The sequence below is a fragment of the Oryx dammah genome, unplaced genomic scaffold (genome assembly GCF_014754425.2).
Source record: "Oryx dammah isolate SB20612 unplaced genomic scaffold, SCBI_Odam_1.1 HiC_scaffold_2, whole genome shotgun sequence".
Taxonomy (NCBI): Eukaryota; Metazoa; Chordata; class Mammalia; order Artiodactyla; family Bovidae; genus Oryx; species Oryx dammah.
Window position 1 is genome coordinate 34799724 of NW_024070186.1, and position 22291 is coordinate 34822014.

A 22291-nucleotide genomic window follows, 5' to 3' on the forward strand; every position below is an offset into this window, starting at 1 on the left:
ATATTCTTTTCAGACTCTAGAAAATGGAAATCATACGGAGAAGAAACTTCTCTTTAAAGCAGAATACCAGCTATATCACACAGAAATTCTTTGAAAGGAAATGATGGAAGGTTTAGTTGTTGGTGTTTTTGTTGACTCATTTATAAATTGTATAAGCTATCAAACAATGTTCATCCTGGCCACTAAATAAACTAGCTAAATGAAATTCCCTTTCCAAACTTTAAAGAATATTCCTCTTCTAACAACCATAAGATGACTACCCATGGTAATCATACACTATCTTTCAGTCTCTACCACAACTGAGAATGTGTGCTTTTGAAGATTTACAACATTAAGAACAATTTTTAAAATATTAGTTTTATACTAGTATTGCAGGATCACAAGTGGTCTCCAGGGTCTTCACATTTCCATTTAACATAAAGGAAAGAGATTAAAAAATGTTTGAAAATTCAATATAATATAATATTATAAAATCATATCTTTACATAAAGATATTTCACATGAAAAGATCAAATCAAGTAACTTACACTCTATTCCCTTGAACAATATCCACATAATCTTCAGATCGAGCATAGTATCCATCAGGACTCAAGGCCCCCCAGAAGTTGGACCACAGTTTTCCATGACGAGTTACAAGAGGAGCAATGATCTTCCTGAGGAGAGAGAAACAAATGCAGGCGATGATCCATTTTTTAACTGCCACAGAATTATGTGTTTGGGGCTTAACATGACACAGAAAACAATAAACTTTATTTAACACATATGCAGTTAGTCCAAAAAACTAAAATAAAATAGAGAGGAATTTCCTTCCTTCACTTTTCCTTAAACAAGTACATTGCTGATTTTCAATCATGCTTGGTAAACAGACTTATAAAAAAGAAAAAGTCATTGAAAATGTGAATGAAAGTATAAAAATAATTTTTAAAAGGACCATACTTATATCCAATAAAAGTGTAACTACCTTATTCATTTATTTTAAATATTTCAAAAATTATATTCAATGAAATCAAATACTTTCATTGTTATTAGGCAGACATAACAGTCCCTAGTGCATTAAGGTATCTCATAAATGTGTGTTGAATAAAAAAATTTATGAAGATGGGCTGAGATATTTGTAAATAGGCCAGTTTTCCTAAAGTTGAGTCCTGACTGAATTACTTTAAAGTATGCTGCAATATTCTTTTAACTTTTATAACGGGTTGTGCTAGCCCTGGCAACAATGAACATTTTTCTGGTTTTTGACTACTTTAGAGAACAAAATAGAACAGCACTGTCTCACTCTTTACCAGGAAAGAAGTCCCTTTGAGACAAGTGGGTGTTACAAATTCAAAACATGTCAGATTTCTTCTTAAAGAAATCTAATTTATAATGCATCAGCATTTTTCAAATGAAGTAACAAATTCTGAAATTCCACTAGAATTAACTTAAAAATGAACTAAATTGTAGTAGTGTGACACAATTTTGAAGAAAATCTCACACAACTCCACCAAGAGGAAGGTAATAGACCAACTAGCTCCACAAAAAAACCATTTCACAACACTCCAATCTTGTGAAGACCAGGTGTGCCATTCCTCTACCTACGTAAAAGTAACACATAGTCTACAAATACACTTTATTAAAAAGTTTGTAGTTTATTTTTCCTGGTTCCTATTAGAATAAAATGTTAACCAGATACATCTATAATCTGGTTTGCTAGAATACCCACAACATTGGAAATAAAAACATAAACTAGAATCTACATATTATGTTAATTTAAGGAATGATCAAGAATCAACAGTTAGAACTGGACATGGAACAAAAGACTGGTTCTAAATAGGAAAAGGAGTACGTCAAGGCTGTATATTGTCACCCTGCTTATTTAACTTATATGCAGAGTACATCATGAGAAACACTGAGCTGGAAGAAGCACAAGCTGGAATCAAGATTGCTGGGAGAAATATCAATAACCTCAGATATGCAAATGACACCACCCTATGGCAGAAAGTGAAGAGGAACTAAAAAGCCTCTTGATGAAAGTGAAAGAGGAGAGTGAAAAAGTTGGCTTAAAGCTCAACATTCAGAAAACGAAGATCATGGCATCTGGTCCCATCACTTCATGGGAAATAGATGGGGAAACAGTGGAAACAGTGTCAGACTTTATTTTTTGGGGCTCCAAAATCACTGGAGATGGTGACTGCAGCCATGAAATTAAAAGACGCTTACTCCTTGGAAAAGTTATGACCAACCTAGATAGCATATTGAAAAGCAGAGACATTACTTTGCCAACAAAGGTCTGTCTAGTCAAGGCTATGGTTTTTCCAGTGATCATGAATGGATGTGAGAGTTGGACTGTGAAGAAAGCTAAGCACCAAAGAATTGATGCTTTTGAACTGTGGTGTTGGAGAAGTCTTGAGAGTCCTTGGAATGCAAGGAGATCCAACCAGTCCATTCTGAAGGAGATCAGCCCTGGGATTTCTTTGGAAGGAATGATACTAAAGCTGAAATTCCAGTACTTTGGCTACCTCATGCAAAGAGTTGACTCACTTGAAAAGACTCTGATGCTGGGAGGGATTGGGGACAGGAGGAAAAGGGGACGACAGAGGATGAGATGGCTGGATGGCATCACTGACTCGATGGACGTGAGTTTGAGTGAACTTAGGGAGTTGGTGATGGACAGGGAGGCCTGACGTGCTGCGATTCATGGGGTTGCAGAGAGTCGGACATGAGTGAACGACTAAACTGAACTGAACTGAACTGAAGGAATGATAGTTCAAGATAACTAACAAGATCAAACACTTAATAGAAAGAAATCCTAATTACAATCTTAGCTGCCTGAAAGAGCTGGGCAACGAGACAATGAAAGTGAAAATCCATCTGCTGTGTGCCTCAGTGTTTTTGAGTATAGAATTCTAAGATTAATACTGAGCAGCCTTAGATTTTGAATAACTGAATTCTCAAATTGACAAATTATACACAGGATGGGTTAATAGAGGACAGTAGACATCTTACATGTTTTAATCATCAAATTCAAAACAGCAATTTTAACATTTCACTGCTAACCATTCTATTTGTTAAGAGAAATAATTGTGTTAATATTTGTGAACATACATAGATTAATACCTGGCACTTAAGGAAATGGCAACCCACTCCAGTGTTCTTGCCTGGAGAATCCCAGGGACGGCGGAGCCTGATGGGCTGCCGTCTGTGGGGCTGCACAGAGTCGGACACGACTCAAGTGACTTAGCAGCAGCAGCAGCGGCAAGCACTCATTAAAGGTGGGTTATTAGTGGAAATATTAATACTAGTAATACTATTACTGGGCTTCCCTGATGATTCAGATGGTAAAGAATCCACCTGCAGTGCAGGAGACCCAGTTCAATTCTGGTCAGGAAGATTCTTTGGAGAAGAGAATAGCTACCCACTCCAGTATTCTTAGCTGGAGAATCCCATAGACAGAGGAGCCTGGCAGGCTATATATAGTCCATGGGGCTGTGAAGAATCAGACATGACTGAGAGACTAACACCTTCACTTTTTTTTTCACTTTGAATACTAGTGTTAGCAGTAATAAATAAAATAAAGATTAAATTACTATAAGCTGGCATACTGCTGCTGCCAAGTTGCTTCAGTCGTGTCCAACTCTGTGCAACCCCATAGACGGCAGCCCACCAGGCTCCGCCATTCCTGGGATTCTCCAGGCAAGTATACTGGAGTGGGTTGCCATTTCCTTCCCCAATGCAGGAAACTGAAAAGTAAAAGTGAAGTCGCTCAGTTGTGTCCAATTCTTCACGACCCCATGGACTGCAGCCTACCAGGGTCCTCCGTCCATGGGATTTTCCAGGCAAGAGTACTGGAGTGGGTTGCCATTGCTGGTATAGATGGTGCCATTTTCTCACTTCAATTTGGCTAAATAAAAACAGGTACTGCCTAGTGATAATTAGTTCAGGACTAAATAAAATCACAGATCAGTCTGTGGAGTAATGTGCACCTCTGAAATTTCTTTTAAATTCTAAGAACTTCCAACTCTGCTTGTAATAACTTTTTAGGCCTGAAGTTTTATGAAATTATATTTTAAAAATATCTTTAGAAAATAAAGCAATTCCATATGTTACAGACAGATCACAATTTCATCTACTTTAAAAAAAATAGGCCAAGTATAATTAATAAACATTACATTTGTGATTATAAAATACTTAATACATCTAAATTTTCATTGGGTTATTTTCTATTTGACTTCTCTAAAAAATACAAATTATTAGAATTGAAAGTTGTAGAAAATAATCTCTTGTGAGTTTCCTCAATTTGCTTAACACAGATAAGTAATTACAGCATGTCCACATAGATGCAAAAAATAATTATAATTTTCAAAATAAATTGACATTGAATCATATATAGTACCTGTTTTGTTCAATCAAAATTTTCAAAGTCCTTGGATTTGTCAAAACAACATCTGCATCCACACTAAAGTAATATTCACAGTTTTCATCCTGACGGCAAAAATCCCTGTTGTTGAAAAAGAAATAAAATAAGCATTAAATAAACCAAATATTTGAAAATGTTGGTTGAAAAATGTTAACATAAATCTCATGTAAAATAAGGTTTTTCTAAAATACTTTTCTAATCAAAATAGTAAGACAATATCCAAAAGGGTAAGTATTACTTTAAATTTCAAAATAGTCAGGTGATCAACACAGATGTTCATTGATAGAGCAACACTAAAAACTTTAGGGCAAGTGAATATTTTTGAAATATATTTTCAAGCCATGAAATATTTTAAACTGTAAAGCATCAGGTCAAATGGGCAATTTATAGTTCAGCATTTAGTCCTCACTAAAAGGCAAACATACTTTATATTAATGTTTTTGTCAATAAAATTTTTCACAAATCAACATATTTTCTACACACACACACACACACATACAGAGCAAAATTCTGTATATCTACAATTTAGTTTAAGTGAAATCATGGAGGTACAGGTGTATAACTCTTAAGGAATTAATACTTTTTAAACTTGATTTACATGGAATTCTTTCTAAGATAGTCACTGCCCTGCTCCTTATATGGGGACATGGATTATGATGTATGCTGTTCCTGGTACAGTCTGGAGCATTATCATCAGGAACACAAAGGAATGAACTACTTGTGATATATGACATGCTTCCAAGTATTGTGGTTTCTGCATCTGGGGTTCTTTCTGAGCTCTCCTTTGTCACTGCTTATTCAAGTTATCACTTTCTGCTATTGACAGTATTTATCTTCATAACACATTTGTTTCTAAGCAACTGTTAAACAGGATACCAGATAGGAAGACTGTTAAAAGTGTTCAAAAAAAAATTAGAGGAAATTATTTCAAATACTCTACCTATGTATGGTGACAGATGGTAACTAGGCATTGTGGTGATTATTTCACAACATATACAAATATTAAAGCATTATGTTGCACACATGAGACAAATATTATATGTGAGTGACTGCAGCCATGAAATTAAAAGACGCTTACTCCTTGGAAGAAAAGTTATGACCAACCTAGATAGCATATTCAAAAGCAGAGACCTTTGCCGACTAAGGTCCGTCTAGTCAAGGCTATAGTTTTTCCAGTGGTCATGTATGGATGTGAGAGTTGGACTGTGAAGAAAGTTAAGCACCGAAGAATTGATGCTTTTGAACTGTGGTGTTGGAAAAGACTCGAGAGTCCCTTGGACTGCAAGGAGATCCAACCAGTCCATTCTGAAGGAGATCAGCCCTGGGTGTTCTTTGGAGGGAATGATGCTGAAGCTGAAGCTCCAGTACTTGGGACACCTCATGCGAAGAGTTGACTCATTGGAAAAGACTCTGATGCTGGGAGGGATTGGGGGCAGGAGGAGAAAGGGACGACAGAGGATGAGATGGCTGGATGGCATCACCAACTCGATGGACATGAGTGTGAGTGAACTCAGGGAGTTGGTGATGGACAGGGAGGCCTGGCGCGCTGCGATTCATGGGGTCGCAAAGAGTCGGACACGACTGAGCGACTGAACTGAACTGAACTGAACTGATACCTCAATATAAAATAATAAACTAAAAAATTGTTTTAAAAAAGCAGCCCAGATTATCTTGGATAAAAATTGAAACATTTATACTACATGATTTCAAGATGAATATAAATTCTTGGTAATGAAGTGTGGCATTCATCTTAGAGCAACAAGACAGGATAGAGAGTTCCCAATCACGCATAAATACTCAGTCACCTAATTTAGGACCAAGGCCAAGTCAATTAAGTAGGAAAAGAAAGAAAAGCCTTAAATTAAAAGGAATGGGGCTCTGTAACAACCTAGTGGGGTGGGATAGGGAGAGATGGGAGGAAGGTTCAGAGGGAGGGCACTTATGTATATCTATGGCTGATTCGTGTTGATATTTGGCAGAACACAATAAAATTTTGTAAAGCAAGTATCCTTCAATTAAAAAATAAATAATTTTTTAAAAAGAGTGTTGAAACAACTGGGATTTCATTTGCAAACAATAAAATTTGACCCCTACTTCACTCAAAACACAAAAATGTGTTCAAGATGAGTTGCAGATTGAAACACCTTCGACATAAATGATAGAATAATAACGCTTATGAAAGAAAAATTTCAAAGAATGGATTCATGACATCAGAATAAGATTTCTTAAATATAAAATAAATACCAAAGCATAAAAAAATGAAACAGAATTTTATTAAGATTCAAACTTCTTCTCATTAAAAGGTAATTCTTAAAAAGCCAGAGTAAGATATCTTTCCATACCCAGTAGGGTGGCTAAAACAAAAAGATGGGCAATAAATGTTGGGAAACATGTGAAGCAGCCGGAGCTCTACCACCTTGTTGCTATAAGTGTAAAATGTCCATTCATTTTGGACTATTCATCCGTTTCTTAAAAAGTTAAATATAATCTATCCTAAACCTGGGCCCTAGTTAGTCCATTCCGTGGTATTTTCCAAATATATTCTAAAGGATATATGTACACACATGCACACATACAAACACATGCACACACATAAAATACATTTTATTCACACTTCTAATAAAGAATCTTCATTAGCAGTCTTATTCATAATGGCCGGAAACTCTACATAACCCCCTGCCTATCAACTGTAGAGAATATAAAGCACTTATAATATATTCATATGGAAAAATACTAGTCAGCAATGAAAAAGAATGAACTGCTGATAATTGTAATGACATAAGTAAATTAGAGAACACCGTGCTGAGGCAAAGTCAGACACAACAGCACACACAGAATTTTTTAAATTAGAGAAAACAGGTTCTAAATGTGGACCTAAGGTACTCTCCCGTGATTAAGTTACAGAACCCTCAGTATTAACATCAGTTTGATTTTTCCAAGGTCTGTTTTCCTGCCAGTCCTTATACGCCCACAGTAGGCACTGTCTATCACTCTGGGCAGAGCTTCCATACACAATACAAGAATATATCCTGCTAAGAAGTGACTGTCTCTTACCTTTTAATCAGTAGCTCTCTAACCACTGATGGGCATATTCAACAATCACTGAATAAATGATTGTGTTTACTGCAACCAAAATTTTATTAATAATCTGTCTGAAGTTATTAAAGGGGCTGGACAAAGGACCTAAAGTATTTCCTTTATGGTTATAGTACTATTTAGATCATGCATGCACGCATGCTAAGTCGCTTCAGTCATATCCAACTCTTTGTGACCCCATGGACTACAGCCCACCAGGCTTCTCTGTCCTTGGGATTCTCCAGGCAAGAATACTGGAGTGGGTTGCCATTTCTTCCATCAGAAGATCTTCCCAACCCAGGGAATCAAACCCTCATCTCCCTGTGGCTCCTGCATTGCAGGCAGATTCTTTACCACTGAGCCACTGGGGAAGCCCAGGAGGTAACTAAAATATCTGAAACATACATTTCTGTCCCACAAAACCTTCAGCTAATATATTTAAATCACTGTTACATCAGTCACATGACTCATCTGAGGATTTAAATATTGAACTGAAGTTCAATTAATAGTTTCATTAAATATATTGACTCTCAGCCATTAAAAGAAAACTGTAAATAATTTTCATGGCCCTTTAGACATAAATACACTCAAACATAGATATAGTTCTAAAGCAGAGACTTGCTCATGTGTAGATACACACACGTACACACACACATGCATACATACACACACATGTGCACACACAGTTGAGACATCCAAAATTAGAATATTAATTTTGAAGAAAAGTTTCTTTAGTAGATACTGGTTGAATTTATATTTGTTAAAACATACATTCCCATGTTTCTGGCTTCAGCTTGACTTAGATTTTCTTCTGGTCCTACTATTTTCATAGTAGTGATTTCATGTTTAGCTTTATCAAAAAATACTTTGATGTCCTTTTCATGATAAACTTCCTGTAACATATTTTAAAAATTGAATAATTAGTTTCAAAAAAAAGAAAACTAGTGAGAGAAAATAAGACAACTGAAGTTTTCATATTGAAGGATAACTTCACATTCAAAATTGTGAACTCCACAATTCACATATTCAGTCAATTATAGACAAAATGATAACTGTATTAAATGCATTATATATATAATGTCATCTAAATATCACAGGAAGAACCTAAAAAAAGATACATAGGAATTTAAGATACTTTAAAATTCTTTTAACATCTACTTCTAGACAGACCCTTGCATTAATACTTAAACCCTAAGTGCTATAAAACATTTCTAACTTGAAAAAAGGCTTGTGGTAGAGAATCTTAGATATGTGTTGTAAAATATTCATAAAAATATCTTTTAAACCTAACCCATTAATCTGTTATCATTTTTATAAAATAAATATTACAATGTTATTTTAAGCAGAGAGAAAAATTTACGGTCATATAAAGAGTCATTTTTTAACAAAAAGAAGGGAAAATTAATAAGATTTTATTGATAAATATGATGAGAAAATAATCAACATCAAAAGTCATCAAACTAGTGTGATTCGACTGTGCTAAAATTTAGATAAGATTATCTCCATCATTAGAGAACTTCAGAGCTTTTTATTTATCAAATCTCACTAAGTATTTTTGAAAGCTTTTCACAACTCGTTAAAATGACATCATACAAAAGCTGCAGAGAGGTAAAATTTTAAATAAAAGAAGATAAAAACTCCTGTTATCAAGGGGTTTTAGGTCCTATGAAAGGAGGAAAAGTGTAAGACACATTCCATAAAAAAATACTTTAATATAAGTAATATATTACAATGCATTTATAAAAAGCAAATGCTCAGTGCATTCACCCTTTAAAAGTTATTTGAGCTAGTTTTTTGCAAATATATTAAATAAAATAGTCTCTGGAAAAGACAAATGACTAGCTGATATGTACATCAGGAAGAAAGAACAATGTTAAACTAAAAGTATTAAGACAAAAGAGAGAAAAAAACTATACTTCATGGCTATTGAGTTTCTCCATATGATAATAAATGTCAACAGTTTCAATGTGAAAGAGATAAGTAAATGGAAAAACACTGAGGAAAAATGTCTTAGTTTAGACTGTATGTGGGAGGTATTTGGGAGGATCTAAATATTTTTTGAAGGAAATGAAAGCCTTTGGGAAAGAGTATGCCATTGTGTGATTAGTCAAAACAATACTGTATCTGGAAGACATTTCAAGTTCTGATGTTAGGTATTATCACCAAGTACATGCTGAGCTGCTTCAGTCACCCAACTCTACAATCCCCTGGTCTGTAGCCTGCCAGGCTCCTCTGTCCATGGGATTCTCTAGACAAAAATACTGGAGTGGGTTGCCATGCCCTTTTCCAGGAGATCTTCTTGACCCATGGACTGAACCTGCATCTCTTGCAATACAGCCAGATTCTTCACCATCTGAGCCACCAGGGAAACCCCAGTATTATCATTAGCTATGATTTTATGACCAGTTCTATAAAAGTAAGTACCAGTACAAACGCAAAGGCAAATGACTATAGACTCTTTGACGTCTCTTCATTATATACTAGATTAAATTTATTAAAATAGCTGATAGTCAACCATTTTTGATCTACAAAAAAAAACTGACAGCTTCATGTGGCTCATCCCAATACTATGATACTAATTACTGGATTTGAAAGTACTTAGGTGCTAAAGAGGCAAGTAAGTAAGTGTTAGTCACTCAGTCGTGCCGAACTCTGTGAACCCATGGACTGCAGCCCACAAGGCTTCTCTGTCCAGGAGATTTTCCAGGCAAGGTTACTGGAGTGCGTCACCATTTCCTTCTCCAGGGGATCTTCCCAACTCAGGGACTGAACCTGGGTCTCCTGCACTGCACGCAGATTCTTTACTGACTGAGCTACAAGGGAAGCCCCCTATAGAGGCAAAGCAGTAATGATTTCAAAACCCCCACTGAATTCCGCAAAGAGTCAGACACGACTGAGTGACTGAACTGAACTGAAAAAAATTTTAGACATGAACAAATAATAACAAATAGTTTCAACTAAGATCAAAGTTTTCACCTAAAATAATTCATTTTTCAAATACTTACTTTGTTATGAATAAAGAATTTGAGTGCTTTTTTTGGGTAATCCAGTGTCAACAATGTGTTCAGAAATCGAGGTAGGAAAGGCGTTGGTTGCTCAATAAAAACACCTATTGTTACATTTGGATAGACCTTTGTTTTATGGGAAACATAAAAACAAATTATCATTAGCATGGTTTTACTTTAAATTCTATGCAAATATTAATCAATTCAGCACAAAACATACTATAATATCAGTACTCAGTGGCAATTCTCTAATACATTTTTGAGGACCCCATCAATGATTTTTACTGAATAACATCTTGACATTATGATTCAGGTTGAAGAGGAAACTCACCACTATATTTACTACAGGGACACTATAATTAAGGTTATTGCCTGCTCTACTATTGAATGTTCCCTTTAAAGTAGTCCTAAAAGAAACTTTCTTTAGATATGAATCTATTTTGACAGCTTCACCTCAGAAGCCAAAATGCTAACTGTGCTTCCTTGTTTGTTTCTGTGGCTTGGAAACTGAATGGTTAATCTGTGGCTCAAATAAAGTAATCATAGAGATTATTATGAGAAATCTCATTTAGCATCATTACTAAAATCATGAGACTTTATTTCTATGTTTGAATCTTTAATATCATTTTACTGATAGTTCTTTATTTTGCTTCATTATTATGTTATATATAAGGAAAGCTATTTTGCATCACTAATATATCTATCTTGTATCGATTTTTATATATTTTCTTAATTTCTGTTTGAGTAAGTGTTCGAGGATGGCTTATCTTTCACTCATTGCATGAACAATTCTGAAATATCTAGTATTAGTCAATCCTTGTGATCAGAAACATTTAGAAAATAGAGGGAAAGTTCCTGGCTTGGAAACTTAAAACGATTGGGGAATACAGAAACATAAGTAAATAACCATGCAATAGTATTTTTATTGGAACTATGTGAAAGATTTCTTTATAATGCCTTTTTAAATCCATGTCTTGAAGCCTGATTTTAGATTTTTAAATTACAAATTATATACAGATGGGTGAAGGAGATCAAAAGGTAAAAAGAAAAGACAAGTAAGTACATCACACTATTAAACAAGAAAAATTTTTAAATAACAAAAACCTTCTAAAAATAAAGATTACAGATTTTTTAAAGTGCTATATATGTTAAGTGCCAAATTAGGCACCTCTCCCCCATCTTTTCACACATCATACCTCATGTATTCCTCTGTCATCTGATAACCTAATATTTGTGTGGATTGAAGTATAACTCAAACATGGTTGTATATATCAATTCATTGTATATGTTCATTCAGTTACTCAAATATTTATTACTAAGTCCATAAACAAAGACAAACAACTAAAGAAAAAAAATTCTACCTTCTAGAGTTCTCAATTTAATAGGGAAAATGAGTAAAAACTGGATGACAACTCTCCCTTATCAAATGAAGTGATGCATGTCATTTAAACTTCATAGTAACCTTAGAAGTCATTTATTATTCCAAATTTACAATATGAGGAAAAGGAGATTTAGAGCAACTCAGAACCCATTAATCGGTAGGTAAAGAGTTAGGCTTCACCATGCTACATCTCCACTATCAATCTAAGTTCATTTTATACACTAATGATAACAGTACACCAATGATGATAACAGTTAAGTATTGTTCAAGGCTTAGCATTTCATATATATAATTTATCATATAAAATATCACTATATACATAAACATATATGTGTAATTTCTTTAAGCCTCCTACCAATCCTCTGAGACAACCATTATCATTTTTACATATAAAGAAACTTACCAACGGCCCACATCTTAGAATATGCTAGCCCTAGACCGTAACTACCCATATAATTTTACATGCATAATTAAAACATAAATAAAATACATAAGAAATTTATTTTTATAATAAAATGGCTTTCCTTTCTAGCAGTCTGTAGCAGTCTGTAAGACAAAAATGGCTTGAGAATCAAGTTACTCCTATGTGCAAAAAAATAAAGATAAAAAATTATAATATAAATATTTTTCTGTCTTGGCACCAGAAAGTTTATGTTAACAGGAAACCAAACAGATAAAAAATTTTAACTCCTCCAGAAGACAGCACTCTTCTGGAAAAAGGATCAGAATGAATTTTTAAACATCTTCACGATACAGCCTCATTCAGAAATTTTCTGGCTCTCTTTCCAGAGAGGAAACATTTAGCTTGTTATTTCAGAGACCAAAAAATCTTAGTTTCAAGTAAAAGAGGGTTCTGTTCAGAAGCTCCTAAATATGAACAAATTACTCTTTATCCTCCCTTTCAGACAGTGATAAAAACAGAAACTACTTAATTCAGGACATTTAGTACTTTACAGTGAGATTATTTTAAATTTGCATGGGTCCAGAAGTCACCAGAACTATATTAAGGGGAATTTTATTTGTGTCTACACTTATCTGGCATGCTGTAGATATTCAACAAAACTATGGTAAGTAAAGGAAATAATCAGTCTTAATGACAAAATTATCCTTAGAATCCATTGTTCATACACATAATAATCTTCCAAATTATAAGAGACAATTTTTGAAAGAAAAATATTACCACAGGATATCCTAAAACTGCTCTGGTTGATGACAGAAGAAGGATGCATACAACATTTTATACATAAATAATAATTATTTCCAATTGCATGTTTATCTTCAAAGTATAAATGGTAAACTATAATTCTATATGAAATATATGTATAAGTAGCACTATGACTGGCATATAATATATATGTGGCATCTAGGCAAAATTTCACAGTGGTCAAAATTATAGGGTCTGGAACCAGACTGCCTAAATTCAAATTGCACTTCCAATATAAAAAAAAAATGCATGCCTTAAGTAAGTTACTTAATGTGGAAGTACCTCAGTTTTCTCATCTGTAAACCTCAGTCAAACCTATGGGATTTGTAAAATTAATAGGAGTTACTATATATAAAATACTAAAACAGTCCTTAGTTATTTATTATTATTTTTAAATCATCAAATTTGAAAATCAAGCTAATCAACTAATTTTGACAGATAAAATTAGTCAATACAAATACTGAAGCATTATAACCATTATTTTCCTCAATCCTTTGACCAAGTTAAAGACTAAAAACAAGAAATCCCACTCATAGCAAGCTAGTAAATATTAACAACCAAGCCCCTTTTACTGGGGTCAATTGGGGTCAATTATTATCTGGTTTTTCTATAAATACACATATCCAGCAATTTTCTGTCATCAAGCTTTAGATTTATAAATCTATTATCTACAAAATTATCAATACTATAAAATGTGTCATTTTTATTTTACAAACCATTGCATTTCATGAAAATATACTTTTATTACTACATTTCACCCAGAGTCAATTCCACTCACATCTACTTCAGACAAGTCAATTGTATCCACTTCACAAAGAGTGCAGCCATTATCTTGTGTCCATGCATTAGGTATATAGTTTCCAAAATAATTCAGGAGGATCTGTAAAAGAAGGAAAACTGCACTATTAACAAAAGTAAGACCTTCCCATCAATGTACTTTCATTCTATAAACCTCTAACTTCAAAGCATGTTTTCTGCTTTAGGTATATCCCCTTAATAATTCTACAAATATTTGTCACCTAGAGATATACAATGAACAAAGTTCTCTCCAGACTGTGAATCATAAATGAAAGCAAGCTTTGTCGAGAAATGCCAAAAAATGCATTATACATAAAGGTAACATTTCAATATATCAAAAATAAGAAGAGACACCATTAAAGAAATATGTCAAACAATTTAACACAGTTTTAATTGAACTAATGAAGCTTATTAACAAAAATAAAACAAAAGCAGTTATGTGAACAGTAATTTAGTAATAATATGCTTAAAGGCTCAGTCTAAACATGCACAGTGAATGGGTAAGTGCCAGTGTGACCTCTTACCACCATCACCACACAATACAAATATTGTATATACTTTATCATCAAAAGGCACTAAGCTCTTCTGGGAAACTATGTACTCACTGTAACCCAGGCTTCTGGGCAGTGATTCTGGAATACTGACTTGAGGAAAAGAAAGCCTATAGATTAAAATAGATCTAGAATAAGTTCTAATTAGAGCCACCCCACAAACCCTATCAATAATAAACTACAGTGGGGAGGGGAGGTAGAACAAGATGACGGAGTGGGGCGATCTTGTGCTCACCTCTCCCCACACATACACCAAAATTACAACTGCATAGAGAGAACCATCTCTGAGAATGACCATAACACTAACAGAAAATATTTTCTATAACGGTAAAAGATAAAAACAAAAAGCAACAATGAGACAGGTAGGAGGAGCAGATACGCAGTGTAGTCAGAACCCATGCCCACAGTGGAGCAATCCACAAGCAGGAGGGGTATCACAGCCCTAGGGGTTTTCTCCAAAGGGCCAAGGGCCCAAGTCCAACATTGGGTGCCCCATCTTAGAAGACCTGCTGCAGGAAGATGAGCCACTATAATATCTGGCTTTAAAACCAGAGGGGCTTACATGTGGGAGAGCCAGAAGCCTGTAGGAAACTGAGACTGCTCTTAAAGGGTGAAGGCACAGATTCACTCTTTCCAAATCCCAGTGCAGAGGCAGCAGTTAGAAAAGTGCCTGGGTCATACAAGAAGGAAATTCATTTATTAATTTTAGGGCATGTACCTGAGGGGCATGATCTGTTGAAACTTTCTCTGAGTATAAATGAGCTGGCAGATTGTGGCCAGGCCTTACAGCTGGCTGTACTGGGAACCAGCCCCATACACTAGTGCACCCAAAGCAATTGCAACTCAGTGATAACAGGAGTATGCACACAGCCCACACAGAGGACATTTCTGGAGTACCTGGCTCTGGTGATCAGGAGGGGCCACACTACTGAACCCCACAAGAAACCTCTATACAAAGTCACTCTTTAAAGACCAGGAGATAATAGCTGATCTACCTAATACATAGAAACAGAAAATTACTTTACATGAGGAGACAAAGAAATAATGTTACAAATAATGTTACAAAGAAGACAAAACCTCAGAAAAAGAATTAAATGAAATGGAGCTAAGTTAGAAACTAGAGGGAATCACAGGCAGATTAGATGATGCAGAGGAAAGGATCAGCAATATGGAAGACAGGCTAATAGGAAATTACCCAATCAAAACAGCAAAACAAAAAAAGAATTTTTAAAAATGAGGGTAGTTTAAGGAGCTGCTGGGGCACAACAGGCATTCTAACATTTGCATTATACAGTTCCCAGAAGGAAAAGAAAGGGACAGAGATATTTCAAGAGATAATGGATATAATTTCCCCTAAAATGGTGAAGGAAACACATTCAAGTCTAGGAATCCCAGAGAATTCCAAATAAAGTCAATCCAAAGGGACCCTACACAAATACACTACCATCAAAATGTCAGAAGTTAAAGATAAAGAGAGTATTAAGGGCAGCAAGGAAAGTTATGACCAACCCAGATAGCATGTTCAAAAGCAGAGACATTACTTTGCCAACAAAGGTCCGTCTAGTCAAGGCTATTGTTTTTCCTGTGGTCATGTACGGATGTGAGAGTTGGACTGTGAAGAAAGCTGAGCGCCAAAGAATTGATGCTTTCGAACTGTGGTGTTGGAGAAGACTCTTGAGAATGCCTTGGACTGCAAGGAGATCCAACCAGTCCATTCTGAAGGAGATCAGCCCTGGGATTTCTTTGGAGGGAATGATGCTGAAGCTGAAACTCCAATACTTTGGCCACCTCATGCAAAAAGTTGACTCATTGGAAAAGACTCTGATGCTGGGAGGGATTGGGGGCAGGAGGAGAAGGGAACAACCGAGGATGAGATGGCTGGATGGCATCACCAACTCGACGGACATGAGTTTGAGTGAACTTAGGGAGTTGGTGATGGACAGGGAGGCCTGGCGTGCTGCAATTCATGGGGTCGCAAAGAGTCGGACACAACTGAGCAATCCAACTGAACTGAACTGAAGGGCAGCAAAAAACAAAACAAAACAAAAAAACTTGTCACATACAAAATAAACCCTTTGAGATTATCAGCTGATTTTTCAGCAGAAAACTTGTAGGCCAAGGAATGGCATGACATATTCAAAGTACTGAAAGGAAGATCACAACCAAGAACCTCTATCTGGTGAAACTAACATGCAGTATTGAAGAAGAGATAAAGAGTTTACCAGACTAGCAAAAGGTAAAGGAGTTCATCACCACTGAGCCAACCTTATAAGAAATGTTAAAGGGTCTTCCTTAAACAGAAAAGACAAGAACATAACCAGAACTATGAAAATTATAAAAGAGAAAAATACCACCAGTAAAGCCAAATATTTAGTAAAGGTAACGGATCAACCAACTATACAGCTAGTATGAAGGCTAAAATACAAAACTAGTAAAATCAAATATTAATTATTTAACAATGTACGAAATTTTAAAAAGTAAAATAAGACACCAAAAACATAAAATGTGGCAGAGGGGAGTGAAAATGTAGTGTTTTTAGAATACAGCCAAACTTGAGCAATGGTCAACTTAAAATATACTGATATTTACTATAAAAGAACTTCATGGTAACCACGAATCAAAAACATGTAATAGATACACAAAAGATAAAGAGGAAGTAACACAAACATAACTCAGTAACCAAATCATACGGGACTAAGAGAAGAAAGGAACAGAGAAGAATACCAAAAATAACCAGAAAACAACTAACAACATTGTAATAAGTACATGTCTGTCAATAATTACTTTAAATGTAAATGGACTAAATGTTCAAATCCAGAAAACAGGATGGCTGAATGGATTAAAAGGAAAACAAGCTCCATATACATGTTTCCATCAAAGGACTCACTTGACATCTAAAATCAACAAAAAGTGAGGGGATAAAAAAAGGGTATTCTCAAACATATTCTTCTTAATACCTATTCTTCTCAAACTATTTCAAAAAACTAAAGGGAAAGGATGGAATGCTTTTAAACTCATTCTACATGGCATTACCCTGATATCAAAATCAAAGACACTATGAAAACAGAGAAAATAATAGATAACTATCCCTGATAAACATGGATACAAAATTCTTCAACAGAATATCAGCAAACTAAATTTAGTAACATATTAAAAGGATTATAAATCATGATCCAGTAGGATTTACTCTAGGGACACAAGAATAGTTCAATATATACAAATCACTCAATGTGAAACACCACATTAACAAAATAAAGGATAAAAATCATATAACCAGATGCAGAAAAACTTTTGACAAAATTCAATATCCATTTTACAACAAAAACTCTCAACAAAGTGGTTACAAAGGAAACATACCTCAACTTAAAGGCCATATGTGACAAACTCTCAGTTTATGTCATATTCAGTGGTGAAAAGCTGAAAGCATTTCCTCTAAACTAGGAAGAAAACAAGGATCCCACTCTTCCTGATTTTATTCAACATAGTTTGGAAGCCCTTGCCAGAACAATTAGGCAAGAAAATGAGATAAAATTCATCCAAATTGAAACCGCCACTATTTGCAGATGACATGTACTATATATAGAAAACTATATATGGTACTATATACAGAAAACTTTAAATACTCCACACAAAAAACTATTAGGTCTACAAAATAAATTAAGTAAAGTCACAAGATACAAACAAAACACAGAAATCTACTGCATTTCTATACACGAATAATAATTGACCAGAAATTTATAGAAAACAATTTCATTTACAATTGCATAGAGAAGAATAAATTTCCTAGGAATAAATTTAATCAAGGAAGTAAAAGATTTGTACTCTAGAAACTATAAAACATTGGGGAAATAAACTGAGGAAGACACAATTAAATGACGAGATAAACTGTACTCACAGACTAGAAGAATTAATACTGTGAAAATGTCCATACTACTCAGAGCAATCTCCAGATTCAATGTAATTCCTATCGAAATACCCATAGCATTTTTCACACAACTAGAATAATCCTAAAATTTATATGAAACAACAAAAGAGGTCAAATAGCCAAAGCAATCTTGAGAAAGAAGAAGAAAACTGGAAGTATTGTACTCCCTGGTTTCACACTATACCCTAAAGAACAGTAATCAAAACAATATAGCATTGACATGAAAACAGACACATAGATAAAAGGAATAAAATAGACCAGAAATAAACCTACACTTATATGGTTAATGATCTGTGACATAGAAGGCAAGAATATACAATGAGAATAGACAGCCACTTTAATAAATGGTGCCGGGAAAACTGGACAGCTACATTCAAAAGAACCAAAATGGACTATTTTCTCATATCATATATTATACAACAAGAAACTCAAAACAGATGAAGGAATTAAATCTAAGACCTGAAACCATAAAACGTGAAGAAGAAAACATAGGTAGTATGCTTTTTAACATTGATGTTAGCAGTGGTTATTGGTTATGCCTCCTCAGGCAAGGAAAACAAAAGCAAAATAAACAAATAGGACTATATCAAACTTAAAGTTTTTGCACATATAACAACTTCTGCACATGAAAATACTATCAACAAAACAAAAAGGCTACCCATTGAATGGGAGAAGATATTTGCAAATGATATGTCCAAAAAAGGGGTTAATAACCAAAATATACAAAGAACTCATATAATTCAATATCAAAAAAAGAAAAAAAAGAAACAACAACCCAATGAAAATACAGGCAGGGGATCTGAAGAGATATTTTACCAAAGAAGACATACACATGGCCATCAGACACATGAAAAAATGCTCAACAACATTAATCATCAGGTAAATGCAACCAAAACCACAATGAGATACCTGTTAAAATAGCTACTATCAAAAAAAAAATTAAGTAACAGGTGTTGGCAAGGATGTAGAAAAGCAGGAACTCTTCTACAATGCTACTGAGAATGCAAATTGATGCACCCACTATGGAAAACAGGATGGAGGTACCTCAAAAAATGAAATACACAACTAACATATGATGCACGTATTCCATGTCTGGATATTTTTTTCCAAGAAAACAAAAACACTAATTCAAAAAGATATATGCACACCTATGTTCAATGAAGCATTATTTACAATAGCTAGGGTATGGAAGCAACCCAAGTATCCATCATTACATGAATGTATAAAGAAATTGTGATATATATATATATAAAATATAATATTACTCAGCCATAAAAGGAATGAAATCTTGCCATTTGCAACAACATGGATAAACCATGAGGATTTTATTTCAAGTGAAATAAGTCAGACAATGAAAGGCAAATGCCATATGATTTCATATATATATGGAATCTAAAAACAAATGAATAAACATAACTAATTAGAAACAATCATAGATACAAGAACAAACAGGTGGTTGCCAGAGGGGATGAGAGTGGTGGGATGAGAAAATTAGATGAGGGAGATAAATAAGCACAAATTTCCAGTTACAAAATAAATGAGATGTGTATGAAATGAACAGTGTGAAGAATATAGTAAATAATAATGTAGTAACTTTTATGGTGATATAATGATGATTAGATTTATTATAGTGATCATTTTATAAAGTACAGAAATATCAAATCACTATGTTGTACACCAGTAACTAACATAGTATTTTAGGCAATTATAATACTTCAAAAAGAAACAAGCAAGCAAACAATCTCATAGAAAAAGAAATCAGATATATGGTTACCAGAGGCAAGAGGTGGACGAGCTAAACTTGGATGGTGATCAAAAGGTACAAATTTCAACTATAAGTACTACAGATGTAATAAACATGATAAATACAATTAACACTGCTCTAAGTTATACATAAAAGTTGTTAGGAAACAAATCCTGAGTTCTCATCGCAAGAAAACATTTTTTTCTTTTTCTTTTATTTTGTACTTATATGAGATGATAGATATTTACTAAACTTAGTTGCCGGGAGAAATATCAATAACCTCAGATATGCAGATGACACCACCCTTATGGCAGAAAGTGAAAAGGTACTAAAAAGCCTCTTGATGAAAGTGAAAGAGGAGAGCGAAAAAGTTGGCTTAAAGCCTAACATTCAGAAAATGAAGATCATGGCATCCGGTCCCATCACTTCATGGGAAATAGATGGGGAAACAGTGGAAACAGTGTCAGACTTTATTTTTCTGGGCTCCAAAATCACTGCAGATGGTGATTGCAGCCATGAAATTAAAATACACTTGCTCCTTGGAAGGAAAGTTATGACCAACCTAGACAGCATATTAAAAAGCAGAGACATTACTTTGCCAACAAAGGTCTGCCTAGTCAAGGCTATGGTTTTTCCAGTGGTCATGTATGGATGTGAGAGTTGGACTGTGAAGAAAGCTGAGTGTTGAAAAATTGATGCTTTTGAACTGTGGTTTTGGAGAAGACTCTTGAGAGTCCTTGGAATGCAAGGAGATCCAACCAGTTCATCCTAAAGGAGATAAGTCCTGGGTGTTCATTGGAAGGACTGATGTTGAAGCTGAAACTCCAATACTTTGGCCACCTGTTGCAAAGAGGTGACTCATTTGAAAAGACCCTGATGCTGGGAAAGATTGAGGGCAGGAGGAGAAGGGGATGACAGAGGATGAGATGGCTGGATGGCATCACCGACTCAATGGACATGGGTTTGGGTGGACTCCGGGAGTCGGAGATAGAAAGGGAGGCCTGGCGTGCTGTGGCTCATGGGGTCGCAAAGAGTAGAACACGATTAAGTGACTGAACTGAACTGAAGACCTTAAAAGAGATCTTATGGTATAGAATAGATAAAGAAATTAGTTCAGTACTGTTTTATCTGATTCTTCTCAAATATTTGGTATTATATTCAAATATTTTTATTGTACTAAAACTGAAGCAAAGGCTATTGAAACAAGTACAGTATAATTACAAAGAGAAAACCTTTGTGTTTTATAAATATTATAGACAGTCACATTATTCTATATAGCACAATCATAAGACATGGAAAAGTAACTCATTCACATCCCTCTTGTACTACATGAAAAGTCAGGAAACAAAATACAAGGCAGAAAATATGTAGTTATGATATTCATTAATGACATTTCAAGAATCGATACGATGATTTGAATATGTTTCTATAACAAAAACAAAAATTTTACTATTGTCAAACTATAAGTGCAAATGTTAATTATTCATATCCTATATAACATTATGTTTTTGAATTAAAAATAGAGATTCATGTTTAAATGGGTTCTCTATTAAGCATTATTTCTAAAAGGACTTTTTTTTAAAGCTGTTGAGAAATACATAGTTTTGTTTTAAATATCCTGGGAAATAATTTTTTTAGAAGAAAAAAAAATCTCCCCCATGGTTGGACATATCTAAAATTCCCACCTATATATAAAGACTGGCACCTTCCTTATCTCAGAAATCTCATAAGAAATTAAATATTTATTTCATGAATTACTGATGAGTCTGTTAGGATCCCTAAGTGAATATGAAAATAATCAATATCTTTTTTAAAAGGTTACAGCATAAAAGACATTACATTTAGTTTTCAGAATTAAAACTTTAAAACTTTTTTACTTTTTACATCTATTTGATTTTCAGAGATCACTAAGACTGGAAATCTCTCTCTTTTTGGATCTCTCATCACATAGGCAGAGGTTACCCATCACCCTTACCCTCTGTTTCCATCTGTTTTCTTCATCAAAAATCACAGACATTTGTGCTGGCAGCTTTGGAAAGTGCAGAGAACTGTTTATGTAGTTAGGCTGTTCCAGGAAGTCCCCAGCTACTAGGTGGTAGTGCTTTCTTAATCCTGTTTTCACAATATCGAAACATTTCCAAGGGTGATGTCATGTCACTGGCAGAGAAACTTTTCCAACTGAATCTTTTCTTTTTTCTTTCATTTTTTT

The 22291-nt window shown here is 34.5% G+C and overlaps 1 protein-coding gene across 2 annotated transcripts in view; it reads right to left on the reverse strand.

Annotated features, from left to right (window-relative positions):
- The window catches only part of PLOD2 (procollagen-lysine,2-oxoglutarate 5-dioxygenase 2), a 119508-nt gene that overhangs the window by 11642 nt on the left and 85575 nt on the right, over positions 1 to 22291 (reverse strand). For both annotated transcript variants that reach the window (XM_040234306.1, XM_040234296.1), the window contains exons 8-12: positions 13843 to 13944; positions 10480 to 10605; positions 8246 to 8367; positions 4376 to 4480; positions 528 to 653 (exon numbers count right to left, since the gene is read on the reverse strand). In XM_040234306.1, the coding sequence (XP_040090240.1) occupies positions 528 to 653; positions 4376 to 4480; positions 8246 to 8367; positions 10480 to 10605; positions 13843 to 13944 (581 nt within the window). The remainder of the gene's footprint in view (positions 1 to 527; positions 654 to 4375; positions 4481 to 8245; positions 8368 to 10479; positions 10606 to 13842; positions 13945 to 22291) is intronic.